This window comes from Echinops telfairi, unplaced genomic scaffold (genome assembly GCF_000313985.2).
Source record: "Echinops telfairi isolate 266 unplaced genomic scaffold, ASM31398v2 ScPeMD7_20;HRSCAF=75, whole genome shotgun sequence".
NCBI lineage: Eukaryota > Metazoa > Chordata > Mammalia > Afrosoricida > Tenrecidae > Echinops > Echinops telfairi.
Window position 1 is genome coordinate 11018985 of NW_022103917.1, and position 12277 is coordinate 11031261.

Sequence of the window (12277 nt, forward strand, 5' to 3'; positions counted from 1 at the left end):
CCCGCGCCGCCAAGCTGTTCCCGCCCTCGCTCAGCGCCCAGGTAGCTGCGAGGAAACTTTTGCAGCGGCTGGGTGGCCGTCCTCTCCCGCTCCTCTCAGGGCCGCTGCTGGGCTCGCCGCGTCCCAGGAACGCTCTAGCCCCCGCTGCTGCCACCCCGTCTCCCGTGCCCCTCGCTCCCGTGTAGCAGGATGGCCGGCACCGTGCGCACCGCGTGCTTGGCGGTGGCGATGCTGCTCAGCTTGAACTGCCCAGGACAAGCGCAGCCCCCGCCGCCGCCGCCGGACGCCACCTGTCACCAGGTCCGCTCTTTCTTCCAGAGACTGCAGCCCGGCCTCAAGTGGGTGCCGGAGACCCCAGTGCCAGGTGAGGAGGGCTCCCTGGCGCGTCCCCCGCGCCCGGCGGGGCGCGAGGCGCGCGGTGGCTGACCCTGAGCGGGCGCGCTCGGGCCGCGGTCCTGAGCCTGGCCGCCAGGCACCGGGCTGGGCTCGCTGGGCCGGGCCGGGCCGAACCGAACCGACTCCCCTGAGGGAGGGACGAGGGGATGGGGCCCGGGCCCCGATGCCTGAGGGCCCGCGCTGCTGTCAGGGACACCGCCAGGGGCCAGGGTCGCGAGGTGGCCTGGCCAAGGGCGCCCGTGCCCAGGAAAGGCGGGAAGGGGGGGAACTGATTCCCAGGGTCCGGCGACCTGGCGCCTCCAAGTCCCAGCTGCCGCCTCGGGAAGCGGCCCCCCGCGCGGGCACATACGTGTCACAATCGCCGCCCCAGCTGGAGCTCGGTGCTGGGCCCCCCTCGCGGCCAGCCCCCTGCGCCCCCTGCCCCCCTCGGGCTCCAGGGGTCCAAGTGCAGGCAAAGTTAAAACGGCCTCTCTGAGCCCGCAGCTGCAGGTAACAGACACGCGGAGGGAAACTTTTGAGGTGAAGGTCCCCCCAAATGAGGAGAGCCGAGCTTTCCCTGTCCAAGCCGTGTCCCTTAGTTGATGGACAAAATCGCTGCCGGAGCGCGGCGGCTGGCCCCTGGGAGCAGGCGGGCGAAGTGGACTCTCTTCTGCCGGGCGCAGCCGCCTTCTTGACAGCATGGGGTGGGAAAGGGAGGTGAGTTTGTAGGTGGAGGAAAGTTTAGGGGCGCCTGCCTTTTGTTCTGTCCCCTCGGATCAGGCCGTGGGAGCATATTGGAACCTTAGCCAAGGGCCGCCGTTGTCAACAGATGAATATTAATGGCCGGGTGTGAGGGACTGCCCCGCGGCGGGGCTCCGAAAAACCTGCAGTCGAATCCAATATAGGACAAGTTGCGACGCTGACGAGGCGGCCCGGAAGAGCAGTTTTTTCAAACAGGTTAATTTCGCCCAAGTGCGCCGGGAAGCCCCCAGCGCCTCTCGGCGATCCACGCGCTCAACTGGACGCGCGTCCCGCGCTGCCCAGGGATCGGCGAGCAGCCCTCCCTCAGAACTTAGCTCCCAGCTCACAGCAAGTCGGGGAGGTGGGCCTGGTGCCTGGACCAAGTTGTGAACGTGAATGCGCGCCCCGTGGGCGCTGCCAGGGAATGTTCACGGGCAGGAGGTTACCTAGGCAGCCAGAGCGCCCTCAGCCTTTTCCTTAGATGGATGAAGAGCTGAGCGAGCCTGCTGTTTTAGTGACTGAAATACATTTGCACATATGTTCAATATTGCTTTGCAGGATTTCACTCCGAGGGGTGAGGGGTGAGGGGTGAGGGGAAGAACTACCTCTCCCCACGTGGGCGTGTGCTGGGGCAATCTAGGATTCTGTCCCACGGAGCTGAAACAACAGGTGAAGCTGTGACCCCGAAAAGTGCCGTGGTAATTAGATTGCTGAGGCCAGGGAAACATGCTTTTTGTGGATCATGTAAAAATTGGCCCTGGCAGGCCAAGCCCCCACAGGATGAATGGATCCAGGGTTGGGGTTGGGGCCACATTGTGCTGATTAGAACCCAGGGAGTAATGATTGTGCTCCAGCCAAAGAAAAGGCCCAGAGGGAATGCATAGATACACATTTAGCAACCCCCCTCTAAGCATACACTCCAGCGAGGCGCTCCCCTCCCCCACTGCCCTCTGAGCTCTGCCTGCCTCCCTCTTTGCTGCATCTGTATAAAAAGTATTGGGAGGGCCCACACACTGTGTCTATAAGATTCTGCCTGGGATTTCTCCCTCACCCACCCCCCCACCTCCAGTCACCCCCTGCCTAGAGATGGCCACACTTAGGGAACAGGGACTTGTAACAGAGATTTTGCATTCTAGTGTTTTATAAACTCGATAGGAGAAACCCCTTTCCGAGGGGCTTCACCATATAAACTCAACAGCCCCCCTTTTCAATTCGATTTAACAAATGCATCCAGCGGAGGAGGCGTAAGGGGCAGCTTCAAAAACTTCATGGGAAAATTTCCATGATCACTCATTTCTATTTTGTCTACAAACTCTGTGAAGGCCCCCTTGGTACAGTGTTGAGCAGCTCCTGCCTGGCAGGCATTACTTCCAGTATGGTGATGCCCATGCCCTGCCTCACGTGCTAGTGTAGAGCCTGGATTTTCTGGATCACCATGGATTTCCCATGCTTGGGCCTGGCCCCAAACCACATGCTCCTGGGTTTTTGTAGATAAGGGGAAACCTGGTGGCGATCCTCCTTCCCCTGTGCTGAGCAAGCCAGCCAGCAAGTGAGCTCATCAGTAATTCCGAAGAGAGATGATAATGGCAGAGTAACTACAAATGGCAAGTGTGTAATTTCAAAGAATAATGTGGAATTTGCTGCTGTCGTTCAGTGGTTGGAAATGGAACGAGAGCTGAAAACTATGTGATAGTTACGAACCATCATGATGGCCGCTCAATTCCCCTCACCGTTCCCCTCCTCAAGCTCCAGTTTTAAGTCCTGTTCAGTTTGCCTGCTCTACTGTATTAACTGCATTAAAGTATTCTTTGTCCCAGATAAAATGAGCTTTGGCCTCAGTGAGGAGTAATTCTCCAGAAAGTCCTGTCTTACTTAGGGAGGGGGGTAGCATTTGGGACTGACTGCGGCTAACTTGGGCCACTAGCAGAATTGGGTTAGAGTGGATAAGGTACATTTCTTAGGGTAATATGGATGAGTCTAAGTGGTATTTGAAATCAGTCAGCCTAAAAAATAAATTACGGGTGCTGAAGGACTTACAAAGCAGGGCACTAGCCTTACTCTCTCACATGTTCCCATTTCTGTTACGGTGTTCAAAGGCACGGGATAGCCATTTCAAATAGCATGCCCCCCCCCCCCCAATCTATAGATCTCTGTCTCTTTCTTCTTCTTCTTCTTCTTAAGGATTTATAATTTGGAAAGCACCACAGATGGAAACCAGGCCCACAGAGTTAGCATTTGGCAGCAAAATCTATATAACTGACTTTCAGTGCAGCCCTTTTGCCCTTATTTAATTTAGAAAATTTCAGGAAAAAAAGAACCAATGAGCTCATACGACTAGCTGTTTATTTTGTTTTGCTTAACCTACCCACAGGCGCAATCAGGAATGGATACAATTTTAGGCAAGGAAAGTGAGCTAGTAATCAGACAATGATGTTTCCAATTGTCTCAAGGGAATGTTACAGAAGTCTGAAAAAAAATTCTCTAAACAAAAATCAAGTGTAATTCACTTTATGAATGCCATACACCATTTTTTTGCAGGGGGTCGTTTAAGGGTGGAGGTAGTGGTGGAGGGGAGGGTGGGAATGAGAAAATAAAATAAACTGTGATAGTATTACAACTCCCCAAAGATTGAGGGAGCTTGCCTTTGGAGAGCCTTGGAACGTGCGAGAACCAATCCAGAAGGCCAAATGCTTGTATGGGTAGGAGGCAGCTATAGAGGCAAAATGTGGAGTTTCTCAAAAGAGATGAAATGACATACAAGTAAAAAGCCAAGCATTCTTATACAAAAGAGAGAGCTTTTAATTAAAAAAATTTTTTTTAAGTGTGAGAACCAGCACTTGTGTCTGGTTTGCCAGTTGTTCATCAAAGGAGCCTTTGGTGGGATGATGGTTAAGCCCCCGGCTGCAACTCCAGGGAAAAGGAGGTTTGGTTATCTGTTTCCCGTAAAGATCACAGCCTAGGAGAAACCCTGTTGAGCAATTTCACTGTGTCACATGGGGTCGCTACGAGTTGTAAGCAACTCGAAGGCATACAAGCATATAACCAGGGTCCTATTGGAGAAAGAAGAACAAAGAAGGGAAGGGGGTTCCCTCCTGAGATTGCACTAGACATTTAGGTGACTTATTAAAACTTTGAAAAAGTTATCTTATTGTGTGCTAACTTGGAACCATTTAGATAGTTCTTCCAATTGTGGTCTGAATGTATTTCTTTCAACCATCCTGATTATTGGTAGCGAGATGTAATAAGAGGCAGCCATCGATCTGATTGAGGCCGATGATGGGGCAGTGTGGTGAGGGAGAGGGGGCTGGCCTCAGAGCAGTCTAAGACTCCTCATGTCTTGGCAGGCTCTGTGTTAGGTGCTGGGGGGTGTAGAGAGAGGAGTAAGTCCCGGTTTCTTTTGTCAAGGAGCTCACAGTCTAGTGGGGGAGCATACAAGTAAACAGGCTTCCCAGGAAACTTGTAGGATTAAACAGGGTGAAAAGGGCTAGAAAATACCTCCAGGAAATTGGCTGAAATGGTTACAATAGCCAGCCTGGGCAAGGGAAAAGAACTGAAGAGATGAAGTGGGAGATAGGGAGAAGTCTCTTAATAGGACCGCCATCTTAAAAAGAGTTTTCTTAATTCTTGCAACAAATTCCATTTTGTAAGCATTAGGAAATACAGGCATAAGAAGATTTGGGTAGATATTAGGTGACACAAATGGTGTCAGTTGTCCAATGTGTGTGTGTGTGTGTGTGTGTGTGTGTGTGTGTGTGTGTGTGTGTGTTAATGGGGCTGGTAGGCTGCATCCATTCTTTTGATGCAGTGTTTTTGAGTATCCTGCCATTTCTGTGTTTAGAGTTGCAATGTTTGCTGCTCAGTGTAGCCCTAGCAAAGGGCTGCTTATTACCAACCTGGGAGAAAAGAGCCCTGGATTTGTCTAGTGTGAGACAAGACAGAAAATCTGTTTTCTCCATAAATGGCAGTTATCAATGGCCACACCAGCTTTTGTGTTTGATGCATATACAAAAGCATGGGTCTTAAGAGGTATCTTATTACTCATTTCTAAGAAAATTGAAGATAATCACTTATAACTTGTGCACACGATACATCATTTGGAAAGAATTTCACTGGGGATCATATTGCTCAACTGAAAAGTTCTGGCATGCTGAATTTGTACATTTTTCTGAATGCTTCCTTTTACTCTGATCTCTAGCCTTTTTCTGCATATGGTTATTTGTATGTTTTAGATTATAAGCATCTTAAAGGGAAAGCACTGTATTTGATGCAATGTTGAACACAGTGCTAACTGCACCTCTGAGCCTCTAGAAGATAATTGGATTTATGCAACATTATTTAGTTCTCTATGAATTCTCATATGTTTATTCAATGACATGCCATCTTCCTCATTTTAACAACCTACCTCCAAATTGTGTGGTACATGATTGGGGTGTGGACAAAATTAGCCCTCTTAGGTGGTGGCTCTTATCATCAGGCAGGGCTTATTCATGAGAACCTCTCAAAGACCAAATTGAAATGAGCAACATTGTTATGACTGGCTTACTGTCATTAAAAATCAACAGTTACTGTAGCACGTAAACTGTAGGCCATCTCTTAAATCAGCCTCTCTGAGTTTTAATGTCAGCTAGACCTCTCACTGATGTTGACATTACCATATTTGGGGATTGAGCTATGCCGCAGGCACAGACCTGTTGAAGGATCTCACAGGGTTCTGTACCTTGGGATTCGAATGGGTGTGGAGATTCCACTCAAAACACCATCCCAAGAGCCAACATTTCGTCTGCCACTAGCTGGGCTTGTGACCCAGTTTAATGTGTTTGGTAATCTAGGGTCGAATGGAGAGTACAGGCAGAAAAAAAAATCCCCCACCCCTCTGCCCATATTTAGCAAATTGTCTGGCTTGAAACTGGATCCCCAGCCCTCCATTAAGAAATGAGCATCAGAAAATAGAGTCCAAGCTCTGAGCCCCAGACTGGCTTTAGAGCAAGCATAAAGTAATGGGACTTTACCTTCTGCTATGTCAAGACAGGGAGACCGCAAAAACAACAGGAAGGTGGGCATGTGAGCCGAGAGAATGCATTTTGAAATGCTTTGGGGAACCTGATAGTTTCCCTGGAATATTCAAAGTAATGACACGTTCGTTCTGTACCTCAAATGAGGCCAATTAAAGATGAATACCCTAGCGCTAATTATTAGAAATGCTCGTTTGCCATTTTTAAAAAGAAAATGAATCAAGATTGATTACCAAGGAAGGCATTGTCACTTTTGCCCCTGTTTGAATGTCGCCAGACAAAGCCTCATTGGAGAGTTCGTCTTTTCCCCCTTGAGGAGAAAGGAATCAGTGTGAGGCCCACAATGCACTGCTGGTCTTCCGGACAGTGAATTACTACTTGTGGCTGAAATTGTATTTATGTGCTGGATTAGGAAATCCACTAAGCTCTTTGAAGTATGCTTAATAGGCTTATATCGAGAAATAATTGATAGGGAGGGAGAAAATACAAATAAAAGTGACCATAAGAAAGGACAGGGAAGCCAAAGACATTATAAAAGAAACTGCCACCCAGTCTGTTCATCCGTCCGTCCATCCACCATCCATCCATCCATCCATCCATCGGAAAGTTGAAAGAGTCAGCAGAAGTGATGGTTTTGAGACTATTCTCTCTTTTTTCAAGATTCCTTTGATGAAGCTGTACGTATGTATTTTGGACGGAGTCAAAAGGAGGTAACATTTTAGAGTGACAATTTTAATTGACTCCCCTCCGCCAAGTCTGTCTTCGGAAATCAGTTTGTGACTAGAAGATTAGACCTTCTGATTCTGGCAACTTTGTTACATCTTCGTAATGATGCCTAACCTTCCTCCTTGACTGTGTGCTCCTGGAGTTTAGGGGCCATATTCAGCTTTGTAGCCTCATTGTCTAGCACAGTATGGAAGCCCGGTAATAGGTACTTAGTAACTAATTGCAGACTCAATGAAGGAAATGTATTAACACAAATAAAATGATCAAATAATGAATAGAAAATTAGTTTATTTATTACTAATATGCTAAGACTCAACAACAACAAAACCAACTACTTTTTCAGGTCAAAAGTCCATTTAGGTGGAAGTTAGAGCTGGGTTTATGTCACTTGGCTTTAATATAAAACTCCCTGGAAGAAATAGACCAGCCAAATCTTACAAGAGGTAAGTACTTGGTGCTTGTTTATTGAAATGAGTCTTAAGTAGTTTAAAGATAAATGAAAGATACATGCACATACATACATTTACATAAAACTTGCAAAAACCATCCTCACTGCCATCTAGTGCATTTCATGGCAGCCTGGCGTTTACATAGGTATATATGTTTATCTTTACTTCACAGAGTTGTGGTATTTAAATTTGTGAAAAGAATGCAATTCGGTGCGAGTTACAGAAACCATGTAAGCTTTTTTTTTTCTGTGTTCTATTTTTTGAACCTATGACATAAACCTTCTTAAATGTATATTGAAAAGGACATACCAAATGTAGATTCTTTTTTTCAGTCATGAAACTTTTACCTGGGGAAAATAAAGGACCTCATGAGAGTTCCCTTAATTTCTGTAAGCATACAAGCACACTTTTCAAGTCTGCTGAAAAAACTTTAAATCAGTTGACTAGGGGTGACCAATTGGGAAACTCTTTCAACCAGAGGCCCAAGAAATAAAGAGGGCACAAAAGAAAGGAATCCTGCTCCTTTGAAATAAACAACATTCACTTAATTTGAAATAAGAATGTGTTTTGAAAAAAGGACACATTCGTTTAGTATTGACATGAAAGGGAAAATAGAGGAGAGAAGAAAACAAAAGCAATCAATCCACACTCTATTGGCCTACTTTCCTCTCTCATTTTGGTTCAGTGCCTTCTCTTGCAAGGCCCATCTGGATAGTGGTGCTTATAGTATGTGTCAGGGCATCTGGTATTCTCCATGACTTCATGTCAATTTCTAGCTTACATGAGAGAAACCGAGAGAAACATGGTGAAGAGAGGAAGCGTTGGAGTGACAGATGTAAGGAAGAGATTAAAGACTCTCAGTTATAGAATATACCAGAAAGTTACCTACCATATAATGGACCAAAAGGAACCAGAAGCCATTTGCATGTGGAAATTTGCATATATGCAGCAATAATACAGGGGGATGACCCAATTGCATTTGGTTCCTAGGGATACCTTCTCTCTGTTTCTTAACTGAATAGACAGGCTTTTTGAAGTACATAGCTTCTTACTAGCCTCTGCCAGGCCTTTATACTACTTGAATGCAGGAGCCAAGTTTGATTCATCATGGTGAGTAGAGCGCCTTGTAAAGAGTTTGTAATAAATGTTGGTATGTGAATATAACAATGAACACCCAAAGACAATCTAGAGGAGTTGACCACTTTTGAATGGTCTTTAGATAACGCTGGCTTGCTCGCTTGCTCACTCACTCACTCACTCACTCACTCACTCACTCACTCACTCAGTATGCCTTCCGTTTGTATGGTGAAAGCCTTGCTGTCATATAGCACATACAAACCCTGCAAGCACTCACTAAATTTCTATAGGTTCTTAATTTTATCAACCGGCATGCACATGTTATATCCTTACATCTCTGTGTTTTCACTATCCTAAAGAATAAGCCCAACCATCACTGGAACAAGCTAAGAGGTACAACTTTTCTGAGATGCAGCAAACCATCTGTAACTGGATTGGCACCACATCTTGGCAGCACAATTAACAGGTTTCCTCATTTCCCTCCAAAGAAAGACGTGATCCTCTTTAAAGTACTGGTGGTCAACTCATATTGTGAATATGATCCCTTTTGGAGAGCTCTTAATCACACTTCTAGCACTGGCTGATTGCATATTAAGCTCCATAGAAATGGGAAGGTGACCCAAAAGCACATTCCAAGTTAGGTTTCATGGAACAATTGAATTGTGGATCATATTTATTTATGTGTTTTGGAAAACAGATGGAATTCACAGACAAGGAAATTAACTAACAATGAAATTTATTTGCTGTCTCTGGATAAACATTGCAACATTTTTCATTCATTCTTTGATTTAACCAACATTGGTTGAGTACTGATTCCATGCCAGGTACTGGGCTAGGACCTCCTGAATAAGGTGGACTCACTGCCAGCTGAGAGCCTCCTGCCTAGGAAGGGATCCACACAGGGGCACCTATGAAGCTCCAGTAGCGTGGTGTGGGTGTCTAGAGACTATGGACATGTAGATGAGGGCTGCTTACTTACTTACTGCCTGTCATGACAGGCATGTGCAAAGTACAGTGTTTAGAGAGAAAATGACACCACATATGCTCAACTTGAACAGTTTGTAATGGTTGGAGGACAAATGTGGGGAAAGTGGAGAGAGGATGAACTAGAACAATAGGGAGGAAACACAAGGGCATTTGGGCTGTGTCCAAGAATGAGGAGGAGCCTTTTAAAAAAGGAAACGATAAGACGGAGGAGGAATGGAGAGTAGATGGTGGCAGTGAGAAAGCAGGACAGTAAATCAGAAGAGTAGAAGATAGAGTTGAAAGAATCCAGGAGGTAGAGTCGATATGGTGGCTGGATAGGAAAGGAAAGGGTTACTCTAAAACTGCTAGTATTGTTTTTTTTTTTTCTTCTGGTTTAAGTGCTGGGGTCTTACCACATGATAGATGCTCAATAGACATTTGCTGAATACATGAGTGAAACACAAGGGGAATATATTCTTAAGGGGTGAAACAGTTCAGAGTTTAACATGTTGAGTTTGAGGGGTCCTTTAATCATCCCAGCAGAAATATCTGCTCCGTTCAGGCTGTGTTTTTCACAGAAGAGTGAAATTTGGGCTGGAGATACATACTTGGAAATTATCAGCCATATAGATGGTAAGCGAAGCTCAGGGAATAGATGAGATCACTGGGAAAGAGTGTCTGGACTACATTGGAGTTCAGGAGAAGCATAGTTGGGACTCATCAGCATATAGGTTCAAATTGGAAGTCATGGGCGTGGATGATATTTTCCAGGCTTTCATATGTGACATGTCTTAGAATATATTTTACCAACATCTGGTGATCTTTAAGTAAAAGTGCCAAGGACTTCAAGAACTTCCCTGATTATGAGAAAGTCTGAGTATATATTGCCGTGGTCCAAGACTTTGTAAATAAGATGACGCATTACCAAACATTCACTCACTCACTCACTCACTCACCCACCCACCCACAGATCATAGGGATGTCTCTGAGAAAAAAATACATTAGGATTGAGGGGTCATATTTCTATTGTTTTTGATAGCACTACTTTAATAAGCATGTCCTTTAAAAGGAGCCTTGGTGAAAGAAGCCTTGGTGGCACAAGAGTTAAGTGCTGAGTTGCTAATTGAAAGCTTAGCAACTCCTCTGGAGAAAATACCTTGCCGTCTACTCCCATAAAGGATACAGTCATTTGGGGTCCTTAGGAGTTAGAAGCAACTTGACAGCACCCAATAACCAACCATAGCATGTTACTTCAACTGTTGGAAGTTGTTGATTGTTAGTTTTTGCAGTGGGTGGTCTTTTATAATCATAGTTCTGTAGGATCTGTGCTCCAACATGGAGGAGACCATTCTGCATCCCCCCCAACCCCCGCCCCCCACCCGCCCCATCATGGTGAGGGTTCTCCTGCTCTGGGAAATGGAAGCTCTAAACGTGGGTATCATTAGAGCTCTACTTTCAAATCCCCTGCAACTGCAGCCTTGCTCACTAGTCTCTGAATCATGTGGTTCCGTGCAAACGCTAGGAATATTTGTGTAATTGGGCTGATCTTTTCTTAAGTGTCCATGGAGATATATTTTGGGGTTGTTTTGTTTTGTTTTGGTGGTGGTGGTGGGGCATGGTATAATCTTCTGGTTCTCTGATGTGAAGGGTTTCTTTAATTTCTCTGTTCAAGAGGTTGCCTCCATCAGGGTTCCTGTTTTCATTCAACATGAGCTGTTAACTTCTGGTTCTCCAGGTGTTGTTTTTTTGTGTGTGTGGCCACTTTCAGATTGTTAGCATAGTTAAGAAAGGCCACGAAGGAAGATCAAAGAAACTACCATTTATTGAATGCCTAAGATATGCCAATTGCTTTCCATGTAATCTCTTGTTTCATCTACACAGCAAACCTGAAAGGTAGGTGGTGATATCTCCACTTTACAGATGAAGAAACGGAGGCCCAGGCGTGATTCCACTTCCCAAAGGTTGTATAAATGGTGGGCCAGGGTTTGCATTTGGGTTGGTCTCACTACATAGCTCCATAATCGTTCAACTGTACCCACTGGACTGTGAGCAGAAGACATATGCTCCAGATGTACAGTATTTGACTTAAAACCTATTCTCCTTTGACTTTGGTGGCATTGTATATATTCTAGATTCCTTTTCTGTTCATAAAGCTGATTCTGTCTTTACTTGTTTGCCCTCTTCCGCCCACCTGTTAGTGCTGCCCTTTCTGTTCTCTTTCTCTTTGCTCGTTCTCACATCCTTCCCATGATTTCATAATGTGTGCAGTTTGAATGACTCCCCTACCTCTTTCCTACTCAGCCTATTCCTTGATCTCCAGTTCAGTGTTGCCCAGTTGCCTGTGGGACGTCTCCATCTGATTGTCTCACCAGTGCTTCACTTGCAAAAGAGCCACAAACCTGCCTTTCTTGAATGTTCTGCATGTCTGGTGATGCCATCTCTGGTCTCCAGATTTGAAACTTTAAAGTCTTACACATCCTCCATCAAAACGAAGCGGTTAAGTCCTACAAGTGTACATCTCACCACACCTCCCCAGCTACTCGTTTCCTTGCAGATAGATTTTTTTTAAAGCTCATCTCTTTTGGGTTCGAACCTTCAGCAACTTGTTAGAGGATCCTGCTTAGACAATTTCGCCTGGTGTCGCCATTGTTCCATCTCCAGGCAATCTTCCTAGCTCCCCTTTGGCCCATGTTCCCTGTGTTTTAACTTAACAAGCTCCGGACTCCATGATTCCCCAGGACTAGATGTGATTTGCTTTCCCTTTTGACCCCTCCTCCCACTATACCTCTCCTCTGGCCTGTATTCTTGCTTGCCTCTTCTAGGTATTTGTGTACTCCCTTTTCTCCTTACTAGAGTATTCAAAGTGTGTTCTGGGAAACAGCAGCCTGGGCTAGCCCTGGGAGCTTGTGAAAAAACAAAGGGCCCCAAATG

At 45.9% G+C, this 12277-nt stretch overlaps 1 protein-coding gene across 1 annotated transcript in view; it reads left to right on the forward strand.

Annotated features, from left to right (window-relative positions):
* Window positions 1-66: 66 nt before the first annotated feature.
* GPC3 (glypican 3) overlaps window positions 67-12277 on the forward strand; it is a 460111-nt gene continuing 447900 nt past the window's right edge. Inside the window, exon 1 of the mRNA XM_004715367.3 lies at window positions 67-364. Coding sequence (XP_004715424.1) covers window positions 190-364 — 175 coding nt within the window. The 5' untranslated portion in view covers window positions 67-189. The remainder of the gene's footprint in view (window positions 365-12277) is intronic.